The following is a 23,779-nucleotide window of genomic DNA, read 5'->3' as shown; positions in this document are numbered from 1 at the left end:
GAGTCGTCGCTCAAGATGTAACTAAACATCCTAAGAACTTTCCCTCCAAACTTTGCGCTTACAGAGGTTGGCAACCAAGAAACTGAAAAGGGAACTGTAGCGGGGCAGTCACCCCGCTCCAACCCTGAAGGGGTTAAAACAGCCCTGGGAAAGGACTGCCCCAGGGAGCCAATCATGGGCGGGCTTGAGGCAGCCAATCAGGGCCCGGCTGGGCCAGTATAAGAAGGACTTCTCAGGAGAAGGCAGGGAGTCTCTCTCTAGCTGTGGAGAGAGAAGGACCTGGCTGCCGGGGAGCTCAGGATACCGAGTAGAGCAGGGCTGGGGAAAGGCAAGAGGAGCTGGGGAGCTCCAGCCTGGCAAATCCCCAGGCTGCGGGCCTTGCTAAAGGCCAAAGCCAGTACAGGGGTTGCAGAGGCACAGCCCGGGCTTAGGCAGAGGCGCAGCCCGGGCTTAGGCAGAGGCAGCTGGTCCAACCCCCTTGCCAGTCATGAATGGCCATTACAGACTGCAGTCTGCCCCAGGGAGGGGGGGCTAGATGATGACTGGAAGTAGCCACTGAGGCAAGATGGGTTTAGAGGGTTGGGGGTTCCCCTGGAAGGGGAGACCCAGAGCATGGGGGTACTGCTGGGGCAGAACCCTGAGGTAAAGGGCACTGGAAAGCAGGAGGGACATGGGGCCAGTGGCAGGTGACACACTGGCCAGCAGAGGGTGCTCCAAAGCTGGAGTTGAGCTAATTCCCAGGATGACCAGCAGGAGGTGCCGCGCCAGTGAGTATCACTTCGCTACAGGAACATACAATGACAGGGTTTATGTTCTAGTGCATTGTATTTTCTAATTCAAATTCTTTTATTTCATACATGTAAATTGTTACCTAGAAAGTGAATTTAATTAGGATAATAGTAGTTAATATACAGTAGATAACCTTACTAGTTTACAGTGTAAGATTAAGTAGTAGTTCCTCCTAAAACAACTAACTCTGATTTACTTGTGATTACTCATCACTTAACTAATTTCTGCTTTACCCCAACTGATTGAGATAAAACACAATTTGGCCTCTAGATGGCATCTGCCTCTCTTTAGTGCTCTGATTCAGACCAGCTCTCCATTGAGCTCATTATATCTACCTGGAGAACAGATCTCTGATAAGAGGGCTCTTCAGTCAAGCAAAGAAATGTGATCCAGTGGCTGGAAGTTGAAGCTAGACCGGGGTTCTCAAACTTCATTGCACTGCGACCCTTCTTCTGATAACAAAAATTGCTTCATGACCCCAGGTGGAGGGACCAAAGCCCAAGCCCAAGGGCTTCAGCCCCAGGTGGGGGGCCTGTGATCTGAGCCCCGCCACTAAGGGATGAAGTCCTTGGGCTTCGGACCCAGGCAATGGGATTTAGGCTTCAGCTTTGACCCTGGGCAATGGGGCTCGGTCTTCAGCCCCCGACAGTGGGGCTTGGTCTTGGTCTTCGGCCCCTGACCCCAGCCCTGGCAACCCCATTAAAATGGGGTTGTGACCCACTTAGGGGTCTCAACCCACAGTTTGAGAACCACTGAGCTAGACAAATTCAGACTGGAAATACGGGATACTTTTTTAACAGAGTAATTAATCACTGGAACACTCTACTAAGGGGCATGGTGGATTCTCCATCAGTGATGAGTTTTTAAATTAAGATCAGAAGTTACACCCTAGGAATTATTTGGGGGACGTTGTGTGGCCTGTGCAATATAGTTGGGCAGACTAGATGACCACAATGGTCCCTTCTAGCCTTGGAATCCAAGAATTTCCATGTTATAAGGATACTGTGCAATGAAACCTCTTCTCTCTTTGTATACAAATAAAGTATGACAAATATTCCAGCTAGGGTATGATTGTGGGACCTAGCATCTTTCTGACTAAGGATATAATAAACCTTTTCATTTTTACAGCATCTCCCAGCCAAAGAACTCAAAACACTTCCCAAACATTAACAAATGTAACCTCAAAACACTCACATGAGGTAGGTTAGTGGGGGGAAGAAGTGATTTATCCATTGTCACCCAGCAAATAAGTGACAGAACAAGGAACAGAACTCAGATATCCTGCGTCACAGTGATTGTCAAAGCTATTTACCAAGAGACTATAGTTTTCAAAAGAATCCATCAATCCTCCTTCAACACACCTGAAAGGCTATTTCTCAGCATAGTGATCTAACCAGTGAAGAAAAATGGCTCTGATATTCCAGTCACACTCCATTGTGAGGAGGAAAGCCAGCAGCTGAGCAGGCTTTCGTAAAAAAAGGCTGTATTTGGCAACTTAGTCAAATTCCTGGGGCTCACGTTCTAGATCACAGGGCTCTTTCTCTAACAATCAGCAGAAGCTATTTTGGTGAGTAAGGTGAGATAGCAATTGATTATTAGAATCTTGCCCCATCAGTGTATCGCCTGTACTCTTCTAAGCTCTCTGAGAGGTTTCAAAACATTCACAACCTTACTTTGTACATTACAGGACAAACGTCTCACCATTAGCATCCATGTCCTATGGCCAAAGGTGACTGCCAAAGCTGTTAATAAGAATACACTGAGTGGGGCCTATAACAGTGTCATAGGGTATGTCTACACTATGAAATTAGGTTGCATTTATAGAAGTTGATTTTTTAGAAAGCGATTTTATACAGTCGATTGTGTGTGTCCCCACTAAGTGCATTAAGTCGGCGGAGTGCGTCCACAGTACCGAGGCTAGTGTCGACTTTCAGAGTATTGCACTGTGGGTAGCTATCCCACAGTTCCCGCAGTCTCCGCTGCCCATTGGAATTCTGGGTTGAGCTCCCAATGCCTGATGGGGCAAAAACATTGTCGTGGGTGGTTTTGGGTACATGTCATCAGTCGCCCCTCCCTCCGTGAAAACAACGGCAGACAATCGTTTCGCGCCTTTTTTCCGTGCGGGTGCCATACTGCTTTCAGCAGACGGTGCAGTAGGACTGCTAACCTTCGGCATCAAACGATCGCTTCCGCTGCCACTCTGCTCTCCTGCTCTTGTCTCAATAGATAGCGAATTTCTCCATGTTGGCTGTCATGGGCTCCCGCTTCCGCTGCAACTCTGCTCTCATGAATCCACCTCACAGGCCCTCTCGTCGTTCTCTATTCTCATGGCATCTCTCTATAAATATCTATTCTCGCGGCATCCATTGTCAGCCACCACTTCTGCTGCCACTCTGCTCTCCTGCAGACGCCATACCACGGCAAACATGGAGCCTGCTCAGATCACCAGCAAAGTAAATACCTTGCGCATTATCATGCAGTATGTTCAGAACCAGCAAAAGCAGGCGAGGAGGCAACGGCAGCGCGGTGACGGGAGTGATGAGGACATGGACCAGACTTCTCTCAAAGTACGGGCTCCGGCAATTTGGACATCCTGGTGGCAATGGGGCAGGTTCATGCCGTGGAACGCCAATTCTGGGCCTGGGAAACAAGCACAGCCCGGTGGGACCGCATAGTGTTGCAGGTCTGGGATGATTCCCACTGGCTGCGAAACTTTCGCATGCGTAAGGGCACTTTCATGGAACTTTGTGACTTGCTTTCCCCTGCCCTGAAGCGCAAGAATACCAAGATGAGAGCAGCCCTCACAGTTCACAAGCAAGTAGCGATAGCCCTCTGGAAGCTTGCAATGCCAGACAGCTACCGGTCAGTCGGGAATCAATTTGGAGTGGGCAAATCTACTGTGGGGGCTGCTGTGATCCAAGTAGCCAACGCAATCACTGAGCTACTGCTATCAAGGGTAGTGACTCTGGGAAATGTGCAGGTCATAGTGGATGGCTTTGCTGCAATGGGATTCCCTAACTATGGTGGGGCGATAGACGGAACGCATATCCCTATCTTGGGACCGGACCACCTTGGCAGCCAGTACATAAACCGCAAGGGGTACTTTTCAATGGTGCTACAAGCACTGGTGGATCACAAGGGACATTTCACTGACATCAACGTGGGATGGCTGGGAAAGGTACGTGACGCTTGCATCTTCAGGAACTCTGGTCTGTTTGAACAGCTGCAGGAAGGGACTTACTTCTCAGACCAGAAAATAACTGTTGGGGACGTTGAAATGCCTATAGTTATCCGTGGGGACCCAGCCTACCCCTTAATGCCATGGCTCATGAAGCCGTACACAGGCACCCTGGACAGTAGTAAGGAGCAGTTCAACTATAGGCTGAGCAAATGCAGAATGGTGGTAGAATGTGCATTTGGACATTTAAAAGCACATTGGCGCAGTTTACTGACTCGGTTAGACCTCAGCTAAACCAATATTCCCATTGTTATTGCTGCTTGCCATGTGCTCCACAATATCTCTGAGCGTAAGGGGGAGATGTTTATGGCGGGGTGGGAGGTTGAGGCAAATTGCCTGGCCGCTGATTACGCGCAGCCAGACACCAGGGCGGTTAGAAGAGCACAGCAGGGCATGCTGCGCATCAGAGAAGCTTTGAAAACCAGTTTCATGACTGGCTAGGCTACGGTGTGAGAGTTCTGATTGTTTCTCCTTGATGATAACCCGCCCCCTTGATTCACTCTACTTCCCTGTAAGCCAACCGACCTCCCCCCTTTGATCACTGCTTGCAGAGGCAATAAAGTCATTGTTGTTTCAAAATCATGCATTCTTTATTAATTTGTCACACAAATAGGGGGATAACTGCCAAGGTGCCCGGGAGGGGTGGGGGAGGAGGGAAGCAGTGGGTGGGGTGGTGGAGGAGGGAAGGACAAGGCCACACTGCACTTCAAAACTTATTGAATGCCAGCCTTCTGTTGCTTGGGCAGTCCTCTGGGGTGGAGTGGTTGGATGCCTGGAGGGCCCCCCCCCCCGGCGTTCTTGGGCATCTGGGTGAGGAGGCTATGGAACTTGGGGAGGAGGGTGGGTGGTTACACAGGGGCTGCAGCGGCGGTCTGTTCTCCTGCTGCCTTTCCTGCAGCTGAACCATACACCGGAGCATATCAGTTTGATCCTCCAGTAGCCTCAGCATTGCATCCTGCCTCCTCTCATCACGCTGCCGCCACCTCTCCTCTTGCTCCCGCCATCTTTCCTCTTGTTCGTCCCTCCTGTCCTCGCGTTTGTTTTCTGCTTTCCTGGACTCTGCCATTGTTTGCCTCCACACATTCTGCTGAGCTCTTTCAGTGCGGGAGCACTGCATGAGCTCAGAGAACATTTCATCGCGATTCCTTTTTTTTTTTACTTCTTATCTGCGCTAGCCTCTGGGACGGAGAAGATAGGGGGAGCATTGAAACATTTGCAGCTGCAGGAGGAAAAAAAGGGAGAGTATTCTTTAAAAAGACACATTTTAGAGAACAATGGGTAGACTCTTTTACAGTGAACCAAGCTGTTAACATTACATAGCACATGTGCTTTCGGTACAAGGTCACATTTTGCCTCTTATATTGAGGGCCTGCCAGTTTTCGGAGGGGCTGCGGTTTTTGGGTTAACGTGCAGCACAAACCCAATTCTCTGGGATGATCACTTCACCCCTCCCCCCCACCGCTTGGCTAACAGCAGGGATGATTTCTTTTCAGCCACAGGCATACAGCCCAGCAGGAATGGCCACCTCTGAATGTCCCCTTAATAAAATTCCCCTATTTCAACCAGGTGACCATGAATGATATCACTCTCCTGAGGATAACACAGAGAGATAAAGAACAGATGTTGCTTGAATGCATTCCAGTAGCTGTACTGGCCGCGAATGCATCCCAAGTCTTCAGGGCAAATTAATCATTAAACAGGCTTGCTTTTAAACCATGTATTATATTTACAAAGGTACACTCACCAGAGGTGCCTTCTCTGCCTTCAAAGTTTGGGAGCCTGCCTTGGGAGGGTTGGGAGGGTGTTGGCTCCAGGGTGATAAACAGTTCCTGGCTGTCGGGGAGAACAGTTTCTCCGCTTGCCTGCTGTGTGCTACCCTCCTCCTCCTCATCTTCCTCGTCCACAAAATCCTCATCCCTGTTGCGTGAGACTCCCCCCTTGCAGGAGTCCATGAACAGGGATGGGGTAGTGGTGAGGGCACCCTCTAGAATCGCATGCAGCTCATCATAGAAGCGGTATGTCTGGGGGTCTGACCCGGAGCTGCCGTTTGCCTCTTTGTTTTTTTGGTAGGCTTGCCTGAGCTCCTTAAGTTTCACGTGGCACTGCTGCAGGTCCCTGTTATAGCCTCTGTCCTTCATGCCCTTGGAGATTTTTTCAAATATTTTGGCATTTCGTCTTTTGGAACGGAGTTCTGATAGCACGGATTTGTCTCCCACACAGCGATCAGATCCAGTACCTCCGGTCGGTCCATGCTGTAGCTCTTTTGCGATTCTGGGACTCCATGGTCACCTCTGCTGATGAGCTCTGCATGGTCACCTGTGCTGATCAGCTTGCCACGCTGGCCAAACAGGAAATGAAATTCAAAAGTTCGCGGGGCTTTTCCTGTCTACCTGGCTAGTGCATCTGAGTTGAGAGTACTATCCAGAGCAGTCACAATGGAGCACTCTAGGATAGCTCCCGGAGGCCAATACTGTTGAATTGCGTCCACACTACCCCAAATTCGACCCGGCGATGTCGATTTCAGCGCTAATCCCCTCATCGGGGAGGAGTACAGAAATCGATTTTAAGAACCCTTTAAGTCAACAAAAATGGCTTCGTCGTGTAGACGGGTGTAGGGTTAAATTGATCTAACGCTGCTAAATTCGACCTAAACTCATAGTGTAGACCAGGGCATAGTTTCTGATTGTTTCTGTTATATTTCATGGCATACAGAGAAATTAGTTAAAAACATAAATGACGCCTGCTGGAAGGATGCAACATAGAGTGAGAGAGAGAGGCTGCTTCCTAAAATTGAGTCACAACTCACCAATGCAAACTCACTACCATACCATACTTCATTACACAGCCCCCTAGCATATAAGTGAGACCAAAGAGCCCACCCCCTTTTAAAATGATAGCCTACAATTCCAACAATATACCAAACCTTTGCACTACAGATTTTTCAATAACCTCTCACCCTTTCTGGCTGTGTAGTAATCTGAGAAGTTGCCTCTCGCCCTGTCATGGAGAGGACTACGAGGATGCCACATGGAGTTTCTGGTGAATACTCAAAGCCTTTAGAGGCCACGCCCCCTGATAGTACACTAGTCTGACATTAGTGAGCTTGAAGGTACCTATGTTTAAGGGGTTTCTGGACTGTTTTGGGGACAGAACATCCAGGTTTTTATGGAGTCTTTTTGTTATTTCTTCCCCCCCCCATTCTTGTGAGATGCTGAGGTGATATAAAAATGAGTAAATGCATAATGTCACAATAATGCTTTCCACTTCAACAGTGCTTCTCTCAGAAGTGGTCAGAACACTTCACAGGTAACAGATGACTTGCATGTCAGAGGTTTAGAAGAGTTGGCCATAGAGTTCTCTGAACCATTAATGTTGATTTTCCACAACTCTTGGAACATAGAGAAGTTCCAGAAGACTGGAAGAAAGCTAATGTTGTGCCAATATTTTAAAAAGGCAAACAAAATGAGATTACCAGTTTGGTTGATAAAGGTAATACTGTTGCTGCAACATACTAAGACTTCTGCAAGGCATTTGACTTGGTACTGCACAACTTTCTGATTAAAATCTAGAACGATACAAAATCAACAGTATACATTAAAAGGATTAAAAAGCTGGCTAACTGATAGGTCTCAAAATGTAATTGTAAACATGATATCATCATTTAGCAGGTATGTTTCTAGTGAGGTCCTGAATAGATCAGTTCTTGACCCTATGATATGCTTTTTAACATTTTTATCAATGACCTGGAAGAAAGCATAAAATTATCACTGATAAAATTTACAGATGACAAAGAAATTGGGGGAGTGATAATGATGAGAACAGGTCCCTGATAAAGAGCAATCTGTATCACTTTTTAAACTGGGTGAAAACAAATATGTGTGTTTTAATACGGCTAAATTTAAATGTATATATCTAGGAACAAAGGATATAGGCCAAACTTACAGGGTGGGGGATTCTATCACAAGACATAGTGATGCTGAAAAAGATTTGAGGATAACCAGCTAAACAGGAGCTCCCAGTGCAATGATGGGGCTGAGAAGGTAACGTGATTCTTGAATTTATAAACGGGAATCTCAAGTAAGAGTAAGGAGGTTATATTACCTCTGTATTGGGCACTGGTATTACTGCTACTGGAATACTGTGTGCAGTTATGGTGTCCACCATTCTAGAAGGATGCAGAAAAATTGAAGAAAGTTCAAAGAAGACCCATGAGAATAATTGAAGGATTAGCAAACCTGCATTATAGGATAGACTCAAGGAGCTCAATCTATTTAGTTTAAGAAAGAGAAGGTGAAGGGATAAACTTGATTACAGTCTATAAGTACCTATATGGGGAACAAATATTTAATAATGGGCTCTTCTCTCTAGCAGAAAAAGGTATAACACAGTCCAACAGCTGGAAGTTGAAGCTAGACAAATTCAGATGTGAAATAAGGCACACATTTTTAACAGTGAGGGTAATTAGCCAATAGAAGGATTTCCCAAGGGTGTGGTGGATTCTCCATCACTGGCCATTTTAAAATCAAGACAGGATGTTTTTTAAAGATATGCTCTAGTTCAAACAGGAATTAATTCAGTGAAGTCTATGGCCTGTATTATACAGTTGGTTAGAGTAGAAGATCAGTCGTCCCGTCTGGGCTTGTAATCTATGAAACAAGTACTCATGGCAGCACAAAAAAGACCTACCTCGTGGTGCTACCTCTGCCCTAGACAAAGGTATGGGATGTGAGTGTGGCTACCGCCCCTCCCCAGCCTCTATTGGGAATCTCCAACCACAACCCATTGAGCTTTCACATACTCCCATTCCTAATATCATTGATTTATTTCTTCAATCTTTACTTATCTCTGCTATGTGTGTCACCATTTCTCTTATCTGTGCCTTTCTATCCTCAGCTTCCCACTGCCCCATTCCACCCTTCTCCTTTCCCATCACTCAGTCTGATTCTTCTCCCCACACCTTTTCTCTTTCCCCAAGGTCTAATCCACTCCTTGTCCACCCACATCCCTATTCAACATAAAATTATTGAAATTGTTTTCATTTTGTATTAATTTTTTTTGTTCAAAGACACATACACAACCTCAAGTAATGCCACTATCCTGTATTCATAACCCTGTTCATGTGCCTTCTCCCTATGTTTTTTGTTCCCTTGTCACAACTTGGTCTTATTAAAATTATAAGCTCTTTCAGAGAGCGAACTGTCTTTCTATTTGTCTGTGTAGTGCCCAAAAGTGTGCTGGGTGCTACAAAATAGTAAATAATAATGAATTAAGCCTTACCAGTCTAAATAGCAGATATGAGATAGGTAAGAAAGATATAGGTAACTTCCCCCACCACTGAAATGCAATCACTACTGGGGGGGATGGAATGCAGCAGACACATATAATGGCTATTTAGAAAAAGGATTGACTTGAAGTTAGCAGAATGTAATTACCCAAGGTGAAATTTGGTGAGGACATTGGGACTAACAGCCCTCACAACTTTCAAGTAGCCAAGCTCTTGGCTTTACATCTTACCTCTAAGATCCCTAACATCATGCAGGGAATTGTCTCAGTACTGATCAGTATTAAAAGCATTGAAATCTTAAAAAACAAACAAACAAAATCTCAACAACTATGGCGTCACAAATAAAAAGAATATCTTTTGCATTTAAGAAGCCAAAAACAAACATACCAAATCCCTAGCCAAGAGTCTCATTTTAAACATCAGCTCTATAGCTCACATACTAAATTAATGAGTGAGGCCCACAGACTTTGGACCTTAGTCATTTTTGGAAAAAATGTTTTACATTCACTGAGCATCCAGCTGTCTCAAATAGTCTAAAAATATTTTTTTTCTCTTTCAGTCAACTGGCCCTGCTCCACTGGTAAGTCCCTGAAACCAGGCGTCAGAAGGTGTTTCAGGATTGTGTTGACGGGGAAGCTTTTGTATAGCTGTATGCTCTACTATATAGTACATTGGGTGTAGAGCAGCCGGAATGCCATTTCAGCACTTTTGCAAGATCATACTGTGCGGAGGATGCCATTTTGCCAGAGGTGAAAGTAAGACAGTCTGGTCCGGTATGGCGTACCGGCAAGAGCTGGTACACCATGCCGGACCAGACCGGCTTCCCCAGGCTGGCGCTTTAAAGGGCCTGGGGCTCCCTGCAGTGGCTGGAGCCCCAGGCCCTTTAAATTGCCTCCCGAGCCCCGGGGCTCCGGCAGCAGGGCTGGGGCGGTGATTTAAAGGGCCCGGGGCTCCTGCCGCTGCGGGGAGCCCCAGGCCCTTTAAAGTGCCACCCCCCGAGCCCTGCCGCCGCTACACCGGGACTCAGGCAGCCGGGCTCAGGCGGCACTTTAAAGGGCCTGGGGCTTCTGCTGCTGCGGGGAGCCCTTTAAAGCGTCACCGGAGCCCTGCCGCCTACCCTGGGGCTCAGGCAACGGGGCTCGGGCAGCGCTTTAAAGGGCCTGGGGCTCCCCCTGGCCCTTTAAAGAACCCCCCTAGTCCTGCCGCCGCTACCCCAGGGCTCAGGCAGCCGGGCTCGGGCAGCGATTTAAAGGGCTCGGAGCTCCGCTGCGGTAGTGGTGGCCAGAGCCCTGGGGCTCCCAGCTGCCTCTGCAGCTGGTAGCTCCGGGGGTGATTTAAAGGCCCCAGGGCTCCCAGTCGCAGCTGGAGTGGGGCCTTTAAATCTGATTTAAAGGCCCTGCCTCTTCCGGTTGAGGCCACGCCTTTTCTGGTTGAGGCCACGCCCCCGCTCAGGACTCCGGCGTACCGGTAAGTCCTTTAAGTTACTTTCACCCCTGCATTTTGCACTACAAACTGACTTTCTCCGTGACCTCACACCCACTGTGTGTGTGTGGTCACACCATTCCAGCAGTACTGGTACTTGCACATTTCAGACTACACCATACTTAGCTTATCTATAGATATCAAAGGCACTTAATATGGCCCCTATTACCATAGTCTCAGAGTGCCTCGCAGTCTTTACTGTATTTATGCTCCACCCCCACCCCTGTGAGGGAGGGCAGTGCTATTAACCCCCTTTTAGAGATAGGGAACTGAGGCATACATGCACAAAGTAACTTGCCCAAGGGCACTCAGGAAATCTGTGGAAGAGCAGGAAATTGAATGTGGGTCTCCTGAACCCCAGACCAGCACTCTAAATACTGGACTTTAGATTTTAAAATGAAATTTAATCACAATTCTAATTCATTGAGAATGATTTAGTTTTCATAAACACAAGGGACTGAGGTATCGGGTCTAAGGGATCCAGGCATAAAGAGAACCAGGAGTGATGTTCAAACCATCCACCCAATGCTCTTTACGCCGGACATGAAGCAAGCTCTATTATTTTAGACACCTTTCTGAAGAGATGGCCAATCATTCTCTCTTATGCCAGACTGTAGTTGGTTTGTGATGTGGACTGAAGAGCTATGCTGACATGCATCTTTACGCTAAAGCTGCTTGCACTTTCATGCTGAGGCCAGGGTAAAGGGAACTGATCACAGAATCATAGAAGATCAGGTTTGGAAGAGACCTCAGGAGGTCATCTAGTCCAACCCCCCTGCTCAAAGCAGCATCAACCCCAACAATTCTGATGGCCGGATGTAAACATGTCTGTTTAATTGCCATTACTTTGACAGACAGGGCACCCACCATTGTATTCCATTAGCTTTTAAGTTTTATGTCAAAGGGCTAAAGAAACATTGGGCGTACAACGTTGGTAGCACTGAGACCATGCCTTACCTGCAGTAGTTGTGCTCTCCGAGCCCTCCCTCTCCATTGGGGTATTTCAGGGTATTGTAAGGATGCTGAAAAGTTTCATTCCAAAAGAGACAAGGTCTCCCCGCATGCAAGGACGTTTGGTTCTGAGTGCCCCGATAGTCCGCCCCATTTGCTGTGTAACATTCTAGAAAATGGAGAGAGAGAGCATGTATGTCATTTTCTGCAAAGGTTTGCCCCATTTTTCTTTTAATTAAACCTTTCTTGCATCAGTTCAGGCTGTTAAAGACACTGTCCAAGATGTAAGTGTTCCTTTGAGTTAAATTTAGCTTGATTGGCTTTCATATTAATGACAAGTACTTTTACTAAATATTCTATACACTATGCATTAGTATTCTCTGATGGATCCTGAAACCAAACTACACTTGTTAATTAAATGACCAGGCTACATTTTGTGATGTACTCTTGTTTTGTAAATGAATTTAAACCCTTATTTGATAATTTTTGCAAAATGTGTGAAATTCAGTGATGCTATGGGGCTCCCACTTATCTGTTCACATTACTGAGTTTTGATTGCATTTTGACTACATTGATTAGGTTTTTTTTAAAAAAAATCCTTAATCGCTGTGTGAGTGAAAAAGATTCTGTGGGGCCAGGGAAAGTGCCACAGAGGATGCTGGAGGCTGGGCTGAGCATTAGCAGGGAGTTGGGATGGGTGGCAGTGTGGAGGATGGGCAGCAGGAGGGAACAAGAGGCAGGCTGCCAGCAAATGTTGATATCATTTCAAGGATCCCTTTGTACAGTTTTGTTGGTTAAATATAACATATTACAAAGCTTATAATCTACTGAGTGTCGTCATCCAATTTGTATAAATGTATCATTCTTGTATCTGAAACTAAAAATATGAAATATAACTCTGAGGTCCTATTGTAATTATGCAAAGTGTGGGCCATTAATGGTGGTTTGGAGTCTTGATGGCTCCCATCAACTAGGACAATTGGTTGTAAATGGCTCCGCCTTTTGCCAAAGCTATATAAGGGAGTGGAACAGAACAAAGGGGCTGCAGTCATGAGAAATCCTCTAGCTACCACCTGAGCTGGAACAAGAACTGTACCATGGGAAAGGATTTGGCCCAGACTAGAAAGGAGTCTAGTCTGTGAAAGAAGCTTATGGGAACATCTCTGAGGGTGAGATTTATCTGTAATCAGTTTCTTAATGTATTAGGCTTAGACTTGCATGTTTTTGTTTTATTTTGCTTGGTAACTTACTTTGTTCTGTCTGTTATTACTTGGAACCACTTAAATCCTCCTTTTTATATTTAATAAAATCACTTTTGCTTATAAATTAACTCAAAGTAATTAATACCTGGGGGAGCAAACAGCTGTGCATATCTCTCTATCAGTGTTATGGGGCAGATAAATTATGAGTTTAACCTGTATAAGCTTTATACGGAGTAAAACGGATTTATTTGGGGTTTGGATTCCACTGGAAGCTGGGTGTCTGGGTGCTAGAGACAGGAGCACTTCTTAAGCTGTTTTCAGTTAAGTCTGAAGCTTTGGGGTGCGTGGTTCAGACCATGGGTCTGTGTTGGAGCAGACTGGTGTTTCTGACTCAAAAAGGCAGGGTTCTGGAGGCCGACCTGGCAGAGAAAATGGGCTCAGAGTGACAGCACATCAGGTGACAGTCCCAAGGGGGTTTCTGTGACCGAACCCATCACAAGCATTTTGGATTACTTAGTCTCCAATCATATGCTTTCCAGGCCTCTAGTCATTTTCACTGCCCATCTCTGGCTTCCTCCTTTTGAGAGATGGAGCAACCAGAACTGTACATTGAATTCAATGTGATGTATTACAGCATTTGATATTCCCAGAGAAAAACTATGTTAAGAGTATATATCAGTAACCAAAACTGAAGAATTAAAAACCCAGGAAATTCAGAGTTAAACATAAAAGTAATCCAAACATGTCAAAGTTTTGGAGGAAGTTCTGAGGTCTGTGCTACACAGGATGTCAGACTAGATGATCAAAGTGGCCCCTTCCGACCTTGGAATCTATGAAAAGTATGGAAATGTCATGGAAAAATATGGACAGTTGCCCTCAGGGAAGATGTTGGCCCCTATGCTGTGAGGAGGCAGAAACACTCAGTCGTATGAAGAGCTTTCTCAAAATGTCCTCCAGCTGAATGGAGTTGGGGCTTCTCTCCCACTGAGAATAATGGGAGATGGCAGACATATTAAAAGAAGGCAGCTCTTTATAGAATCTTCTGTAATAGACTATTCTTCAGCCTCTGGTGAAGAGGAACTTAAGCTATGAAGAGTAATGGAGAAACCTGAGCAATAATCCTAAAACAATTCTTCAGATCTAGCTGATGCATAAGATTTTAGTGCATTCTAGCTATACAGGAAGTTTGAAGAGTCTGTAATACTGTATTTTGTTACTGAGATCATTAAGGGTGGAAAAACACCCTCTGACATTGCATGTTAAATATCTTAATGGATCCATGTTTAATTATTCTTAATTCCTAAACTAATTAACAGCTTTACTTGTTAGCTCTCAGAAAAGTCATTTTATACTTAGAGTACATGCTGTAATTTCAGGGGATGATAAACTATATACACCTCTACCCCGATATAACGCGACACAATATAACACGAATTCGGATATAACACGGTAAAGCAGCGCTCCAGGGGGGCGGGGCTGCACACTCCGGCGGATCAAAGCAAGTTCGATATAACACAGTTTCACCTATAACGCAGTAAAAAATTTTGGCTCCCGAGGACAGCGTTATATCGGGGTAGAGGTGTATTTCATACATAACAAAGATGTGAATCCCCAGATAAGGTACAAATCTTATTTGAGCCTTAAATATGGAACCACAACTAGTGCCTTCATTATAATGGCCTTTTAATACTTTCAGCATTATTTTGTCTCTGATTCCTTATGCAGACTGACACTTTATTTCCTTTTCTCATTGTCACTGCACACTGAAGAGGGGTTTTCATTGTCTTATGGCAGCTCCCTGCTCAGCTTGCTGGTTTCTGTGAATCCCTTGTTTAAGTGCCCTGCTCTCCCTATATATTGTATAGAGCCTGTCGGTGCCTAACTCAGGGTTGTGAATTCCACCAGGTGGCAGGGCACCTACAAGTTTGGCAACTGCCAGACTTCAGGTCCAAGTAACTTATCATTTGATTTAGACAATCCTTTTCAAGCTTTTATTGGTACAAATTAAAAGCAATGGAAAAAGTTAATCAGGCATTTCATAGCCTTCAACAAAATTTGATTTGGGTTCAGTTCCAGAAATGGGCAAAAACTGTCATTTCCCCTAACTAGTTTACATGTCCCTTTGTGGACAGCAGGAGACAAACACCTCCTCTAAGATCAGAGTGGTTATCAGTCCAAAATATCACCTGCTCAGCACATTTTAGGTTACCTGAATATTTCAGTGTTGCAAGTGAACCTTTTGGATACACCTAAAAATGCAAATCAGGTCTTTCCATCATTCAAACAAGCCACAAAGATTTGTATAATCATGTGAAATAGATTTAAGGTCACCAGAATGTTGCCTTCTCCTTCAGTTCCCCTTTCCATCTTACTGATAACTTTTCCATATAATCTTAGAGAAGGATAATGAGATAAATTTGACAGAAAAGAGAGAGGAAAAATGCAGAGCCAAAAACGACAGACAAAATAATATAGAAGCAAGTTGAATAAAGGCAGCTACCAGGAATAATGTGCACCCCCCCAGGAAAGGTCTTTCCTGCAATTTAGTGCTTTAACTTTTTTTTAATCAGAAGGTACATTAGCCGAAGACTGCTCAGAAATTAAAGGAATGCTGCACTATTAGCACTATCTGACTATAAACTGACACAAAGATTAAACTAAAGATAAATACCAGCCTGTCATAGATTTGCTAAAACTGCCTCACATTTTAACTCACATTATTAGCTACCTTTCATTTTAACATTTTCCCATCTCAATCTGTATTAGTTCTCCCCTGGCTTTAAATTCCATTGCATCAGAATTTGCAGGACATCCTCTTACAGGGGAGGGAGAGTCAGAACTGTCACCATCCCTCCAAGCTATTATAGCTGCAGCAAGATATTATCCAAATAATGTGAGCCTATGCCCTTGAGAGCTGTGACAGATTCTCTGCTTTTGTTTCACACTAAAAAGAGATTTGGGGCAATTTCATAGAAAATCTGCAGTTTGGTACAACTCAAGGTCTTCATTAGCATCTAGATGATGAATGCTACAGGCAGGAAAACAGCATGCAGTAAACATACAGATTATTCCAGCAAAATTTAAGTTACAAATTTAATAAAATTTAGCAATTTTTTACCAAGTTAAAATAATGGGACACACATTTTGTTGCACAGCAGAGACTTTCTAAAATAAGACAGTTTAATTTTTGCTAGTGAAAAACTCTATTTTTGCCATAGCAATATTGTACAGATTTTTCAAACAAATCTTATTTTAACATTTTTAATCAAAGCCCCAATCCTGCAAAAAACCCAAACCAAACTAAAACGAAAAACATAGTTACATACTGTACTTAACTTTATTAAATGTAACTAGAGAGACAAGATGGGTGAGGTAATATCTTTTATTGGACTTCACCCACTTTGTGTCGAATAACCCAGCATGACACGGCTACAATTTAACTGTAAGTAGCCATATTAAAGATCAATAGGACTATTCACAATGTATTAATTTAGCCATAGGTGTAAATGTTTATAGGATTGGGCCTTTAAGGGAAACAGGGCTTTTCATTGCATTTCCCAGTATTTTGGATTGTTTTGTGCAGCTCTGACCACTAATGAATCTGTAGGACTTAGTCAGTAATAGCGCCTGAGTCATTATGTCTGTAAATTATTTAAAATTTGATGGACAATATGCTGTTTATTTAGAACCATTGTGCAGATATGACTTGCGTTAATCATTTTCCAATATTTTATTGAATTTTCTAACAACAGTCTTGGGAGGTGTTACTTCATAATTCTGAAAAAATCAATATAATTTGTCAAATTGATTCAAAACCAAAAACTTCTCAATAATGCTATTACATTTTTTTAAAACTACTTATGATCAAAAGGTATTTCTAATTTTCCATAATAAATATATTAATTTTAACCATTAAAAACTCCAAAGCAGAAAACTCCACGCTTAAAGATGCAGAATGCACCTATGAATTATCATTCACAAAAATATTTTTTGGATAAATAAAATATCAAATTTGAAGTGAGTCAACAAATGTTTAACTAAACTCTATATTAATAAAAACACAGTTTAATACAGGTTGCTAAAAAATTGGAAAACTGATATATAAAGTGGGACAACACTCTTGTTCAGGGGTAGGCAACCTATGGCACGCATGGCAAAGGCGGCACACGAGCTGATTTTCAGTGGCACTCACACTGCCCGGGTCCTGGCCACTGGTCTGGGGGCTCTGCATTTTAATATCTCAGCTGCCATGATGAGCATGACATTAGCCCTAATGGCTTCACTCTGTATCTAGTATTCAGAATACAGATAGAGACGTGAAAGTTCCCCCATGTCATGCATGGACCATTGTCTTCCACAGTTTGTTTGATGCACACCGTCCCCATGACAGGAAGTGACTGTTTTGATGGTCTGCTCTCTAAAGCCAAAAGAGCCTGAGAAATTCCAGAGAGCATCACTCTACTGATGGACTAGTAGAAATATACTACAGCCCTTTTAGTTCTCCACCATTGTGACAGCGGTGCCTAAAAAGGTGGTTTTGTCAAGTCAGTATTGTTTACAGATGGCCTGCAAAAAGTGAAAGGAGAGGGGAGGTGAATCAATGCCATTGGCAGAAGTCCTCGGATTAATCTGATCATTTCCACCATAAAGAATTCTCAATAGTGCATCATGGCTGTGTAGGCAGCAAAGAAATTATTTTCCTTCTAGTCTGCACAGCAGACCTGTTCCAGGCAGTTGACGGCTTGGTGGATCTGGTCTGCTTCTTCTCAGTTAGAGAGCTGTGTTTTTCTTATTGTAAAGAGCTTTTGTTACTTTGAGGACAAAAATTACTGAGACTGTGAACTAATTAGCAACAGAGAAATGGCTTGAAGGGACTAACGTTCATTCTGTTTGAATTTCAGCCAGTCTTGCTCCCTGAGGTTTTGGAGAACTTAAGTTTGCTTTGTGTCAAAACCTGTGAATTGGAGCCATGTCCTTTGTGGCTGTTGAAGGCCACCAGAGAAGTAATGAACTTTTTGTTGTGGACAATTGTCAGTGCCTCTCTTAAAAAGAAAGAAAGAAAGAAAGAAAGACAGAAAGAGGGCAGAATGCCCACCATCCTTAAGGAAGACATTGTTGGCTCCTGCTTAAGAAATCATTGCTTGACTTCTATCAAAGTGTCAGTTTTTGGAGAAAGTTCATTGAGAACGCTGTGGCAAATCAACTCTGGAAATTTCTGTAGTCCTCATATTTCCTGGATCCTTGTCTGCTAGGTTTCAGGCCTAGGTTTGAAGCTGAAACTGCACTGGTTGCAGAGCATCATCTATGGGTGGATGAGAATAACGTGTCAATGCTGATAATATTAGATCCATCAGCTGTCTTTTGATACCTTTGCCCATGGTATTTCATTGGGGTGTATATAATCACTATTAGGTATGGATGGAATTACTTGAGTGGTTCTGATCATTCACAGCTGGAAGATCTGTTCAATGTGTATATGAAACTTCTAGGCAAGTCAGTGAAAAAACACCGGTGAAGTGTGCAGTGTACTGATAGCACTCAGCTCTGTTTTCATCATATCCAACCATCCTGGTACAGTGGAACAAGCAACCCACTTTATATTTACGAAGTCTGAGAGTGGATAAGGGTAAGCTGGTTAAGGCTTAATCCAGATAAGCTAAAAAGGTATTGGTAGGTCAGGAGGGGAAAAATCAAAAGAGTGTAGTGATAGCTGTACCTCATGTAGGGAGAGAGTGCCTGCTTTATGTGATTCAGGTTCAAAATTAAGAGTTTTATTAGAGCCAGAGCTGCTTTTGGAAGATCAAATAGCAGCTGAAGCCAGTAAAAGTTTTTTCCATATGTCTTCGATTAGACATGTGTGACCTTTCTTCTCCGATGTGGGGACCTTACTACCAATATCCAGGCCTCTGTCACCCTGGGTCTAGATGGCTGCCCTGTGCTCCACATGGGATTACTCATTAGGACCACTTGGAAACTTAAGGTAGCAAAGAATATAGCTGCCTGCCCATTGCAAAGTGTGTGACACAAAGAGCATATAGCAGTGATATTCCAAGAGCAGCATTGGTTCTCAATAAGTTTCTGGGTGGAGTTCAAGGTTTTGGTTTTAATTTAAAACCACCTGGTGCAAGACCCCATTACCAAGGATAGTGTTTCTCTCCCCATCCCACACTACCACTTCTTAGATCAGTGGAGGCACTTGAGCTAGAGCCCCTTCTATATAAGGGAGAGGGAGCAGTAAACAGGGTGCTTTATTTGAAGACATTCCTAACTGTCGAACTTGTGTCTCTCCCTTATCAACAAATGTGAGATTTTGTAAACCTTATGAGCATGCTGCAACATTTATCGTTAAATAAATACCTGCAAGAATGGATGTCAAGGCTCATGGATGGAAGGGCTGAAGGTTGCAGAATGAACTAAGTCAAGTCTTAGAGTGAAATAGGGAAGAGTGTGTCTAGTTTTTGTGGGACACTTAATTAGAAAATTTAGAATTGGAAACTTGCTGATTCAAAGTATTTTATTGAAAAGTGTTCAAATTTATAGTGTTTTGTTTTAATTTGAGGAAGGTACCAAGAATTCTGGATTGATGCCAGATAATTTATTCTAAAAAAACAGGGTGTGTAGAGAATAGCTCCAGCCAAGTTTATTGGTTTTTAACATCAGCCAGTCAGCAATGGTTATGGTTTAGAGGGCAGTGAGAGAGAGAGAGTGAGTAAGGAAGCTGATATCTCCATCTTAGATTTCAGTACAATAGTAATGCAATGTCTATAACATTAGCCTGTAAGAGCCCCCATGGGGCAAGGACAGAGCATGTAGGATCCTACATTTCCCACAGATGAATTGACAGTTTTGGTGGTGGTTTGTTCTTATTAAAATTGTTCAGTAAAGTTTGTGAAGGGAATAACACAGGGACAGCAGCTTTCTAAAAGCAGGAAGTGAGATCCTGGAGCCAATTTACATTCTAGAGGGACTGGTCTGGCAACTGGTGGCCAGATACTTAGTGCAGATTTAGTGCTTGGACTCCTTCGGCATGTGCACGTGTGTATATGTACGTGGCAGCTAAAGCCTCCTGCTGAACAGGATGAGAGGGTACTGTATATCACTCTTGCATACATCACAGCAAGCAGGGCATCTCCCAGAGACTTTGAAGAAGTTCCTTTTAAGTTACCCACCACTCAAACTAAACTGTTTCTAAACTGCAATTTGGAACTTGAGCAATCCTCCTTAAATGAAAAGAGCTTTATCTAGGTGCAGATGGCAACAGTTACAGGCATTAACCAGATGTTGCAGTCTCTAATTTGATTGAAAGGATATAATTAAACAACAAACATTTAATGAAACAGTAAAATAATGGAGAGAAGGACTGAAACCATTTAACTGATGCCAAGACATCCCAATAGTAATAGAGGTTGGGGCCCAGGAATTGAAGGGCCAGAACACCAACTTTCCTTCCTGAGAGGAGAGCCTGGTTGTTGTCTTATGAATAGGGAACAGGGGTTTTGTTATTGTAGATTTCCACTATATTTTATGTGGGAACACTGATTAAAACCAGAAGATGCTTCAGTAGATCAAACAGACAAATATGGCTTCTGTGGTCATTATTAAAAATATTTTTACCAGACCAATAATTTTCTTTGAAGATTCAGTTTTATAGATTGAATACCAGCAGGTCATTTGCATATTATGAGTGGATTGGTTAAAAGTTTTGCATTGCATATTGTGTTATGATACAGGCAAACTAGCCTATGAGCACAGGAGGCATTTTAGATGTTAAAATTAAAAATTGAAGTATTTTGCAAACATTGTTTTTAATCTATAATGCATAAAAAGTGCTGTAGCAGCTCTGGTTTTGCACCTCTTGGCTGATGTTCAACCTCAAGGTGATAGATTCATTCAGACTTGCTTTGTGATTCTTTGGACTAGAAGTAGGGGAGATATCACTTTGACACAGAACACATCTTTAGGTAAAGTTGAGTAATCTCTTTGCTGCTTTTTAACATAGCATTGTTTTCAAATATAGTTCCACTGTCCAAGTGTGGTGGAAAACCAGGAAACTCGACCCCTTGGAAATTGTGCCAGTAACATGTAGATTTTTATTTACCTGCCCCTTGCGCTGATGTACAAGTGTGCTGTGCTGAAGTATCTTCGTTGAATACTTCGCCATCTCTCAAGGTGGTTAGAAATGTTGTATTGAGTCTAAACAGAGTATTTCCCCATTCACTGCAGGGATGATAGGCTGTGAGAGAAGGAGTAAGAAAATAAGGCAAAAAAGATCAGGAGATTCAAGTGGGAGGAAAACAGGAAGCTGCCGATTCCAGCATTGTTAAGTGGAGTGGGACTAGAGAAAGGAAAAATAGGCCAAATCTGGCAACAGGAAGGGCAGAAATGATAGCATCCTTATAAATCATATAGACCTAAGATGGAGAAATTGAAAATGAATATTAAAAATACAGATGCAAGAGGCCACATTCCATTTGGCATTAACAGGCTTTCATACTGAATATAAGGGGGAAGTGAATAAGTCCTGAGTCCTCTGGCCTTGGGATATTAAACTGCAATAAATGCAGCTCTTCCCTTGACATTAAGTAGCATGAGTTCACTCATCCCAATTTCAAATTCAATTGAACATTGTGGTTGGATTCAAATTTTAACCTTATTGGATTAAACGTTTGTCTTAGAAGAGACTGTGTAGAGCAGAGAAGGGAAGAAAAATAATAAATTAAAATAAACAGCACTAAATTAAAAAAGCAATTGTTACTGCACTGACAGTTGTCACATGAAGTATTTCATATCATGAAATTCCCAAAGCGAAGGTTTCTCCCACATCATCAGCTCAGCCATGATGCATATGCTCTGTATTCTATAGTTTTGTATTTATTGCAGTGATGTATGAAAATTTATATTTAACAACGAAAAGAAATATAAATTAGCAAAAATATGACATACGCCAACTTACAAACATAAATGTTTCTCCTGCAGTGTAATTTCATGACTTTGAAGTACTATACTCCTAACCCTAATTGTTCTTACAGGCCCTAGTTTGTCACATTTAATTTCTCTGGGATTTAATGTTAAAAATAAAAACCAAGAGGTGCAGTTTAAAAACTCTGCAGACTTTGCTGGTGCAGCAGGTTCTGAAGGTCCTTGCTGGAGAGTTAATATACTTGCCGAGCTGCCAAAGTGTTGTAATCTCCTTTGTCAGAACCTAAGCAACTTGCTGTGCTTAAAAGATCCATCACCCTTTGCTATGAATCCTCTCAAGTTTACAGTAACCTCCTGCTTCAGCAGTGAGAGTGTACATTTCTATAACTAAATAGTTGCCCACTTAACTACCTACTCTTGCATGTGTGCCTATCCATCTTTAAAGTCTCTAGTGAATGAAGCCAGATGTTGGGCAGATGTGTCAAGGTGTGTGTGGGAATAGAATCCTCCCCCCGGGCCATGAAGTAACTGTCTACTGGCTCACATGCAATCCTCCTGCAGGAAGAAGTTCTGACATAATATGGATCTTCTGATCCCAATTCCCCTCAGGGAGTTTGAATGAAGTAGCACTCCAAGCCACTCAGGGATGAAACACCTGCTTTGTGCACCAATGATTCCACAGCCAAAGGGCACTCAGGCTAGATTTTCCCCCTCTGTGCAGCTGTCAGCCCATCCCATATTTTCAATGATCTATGATTGTTATTTGGAAACATACGCGCTCACATTCTGCTCCTTGGAAGTCAAAAATATCAACTGCAGGTAGAGGACAAGTCTGCACAAATTTCAGCCTAAAAACTGATTTGGGGGGGGGGGGGAGGGAAAGTTGCATGCAAATAAAAACAGGGGACTGTCATGGAAACTATTTTGTAACCTTAACTCTAGCAGTCATCTTTGCATCAAAGCAAAGTCGTTGCTGGTTAGATGAGTTCACAGCTAAAGTAAATAAGCCAATTTCTCCACTCAGTTTAAGGGCAGCAAGTGTGAGTGTAGAATTCATCCCATTATCTGCTGCGTGTGACATCAGTTAGTTCCTGTAGAGATGGTTTTGTGCCAGCACAAACAGTATAATGATCTCAGGTGGGGAATAAGAACCAGGAATGATTATAAAAAGAAAATGAAACACTGCAGCAAAATGACCTTTAAGCAGAAAATTCATCATGTACCCAGTAGCTCTGACAGTTGTCAGTAACAGGAAGCTAATAGCCTGCATGCCCTATTGCCTTTGAGGAACAGGTCTCTCTCATGTTAACAAGACACTGGCAAAATGGGGCTTGAGGGGACACCTCACTCTGTGCAGCAGGACCCAGACTGTAAGAAAAAAATGTGGCACTAATTATTTCTCGAAACATAAACATTTCTCCCTCTGCCCACAGGCAGGCTTTCCCAACCAACCCAAATAAGAGGGGAGTCTGGTAAAAGCATCCATAACTCCCCAGCCTCACATAATCAGCTATAACGCCTTCCTCAATTCAAGCACACCTGTAAAGAAGTTATATAGTGACATAAGTGTAGGCATGTAACCTGAAGGGAAGCCCAGGGCATACATAGCCTTCTCGATGGAGAATCCCACAAAACATCCACAGGCTGAGGTGTTGGGATCTTGTAACTGGAGACCTTTGGGAGCTGGAAAAATGCTTGCTTACCACTTGACCGTCATAAGCAAGGAGATTTTAAGGTATTTAAAACATTTACACTTCACTTATTGATGTCAATGAAATTACAAATGTTTTGGCTAATTCTTAAAGTAACAATAAAGAACTAATTAGTAAATGCTGAGGCTATAGCGATGTCAGGACGGTGGGTGGGATAAGAACCTGAACACAACAAAGCATTTACAGAAACAGCAGATTCAAC

The 23,779-nt window shown here is 43.3% G+C and overlaps 1 protein-coding gene across 1 annotated transcript in view; it reads right to left on the bottom strand.

The window, feature by feature from the left end:
- The window catches only part of KREMEN1 (kringle containing transmembrane protein 1), a gene marked incomplete at its 5' end in the record, with an annotated part of 59,906 nt that extends 38,727 nt beyond the window's left edge, over nucleotides 1–21,179 (bottom strand). Inside the window, 2 exons of the mRNA XM_024196895.3 lie at nucleotides 11,751–11,913; nucleotides 21,045–21,179. Coding sequence (XP_024052663.2) covers nucleotides 11,751–11,913; nucleotides 21,045–21,179 — 298 coding nt within the window. The remainder of the gene's footprint in view (nucleotides 1–11,750; nucleotides 11,914–21,044) is intronic.
- Nucleotides 21,180–23,779: the final 2,600 nt, after the last annotated feature.

The sequence above is a fragment of the Terrapene carolina genome, unplaced genomic scaffold, assembly GCF_002925995.2.
Source record: "Terrapene carolina triunguis isolate 2854851 unplaced genomic scaffold, T_m_triunguis-2.0 Scaffold234, whole genome shotgun sequence".
NCBI classification, from domain to species: Eukaryota; Metazoa; Chordata; order Testudines; family Emydidae; genus Terrapene; species Terrapene triunguis.
The sequence above is the reverse complement of the archived record's forward strand: the minus strand, read 5'-3'. Positions and strand labels throughout refer to the sequence as shown.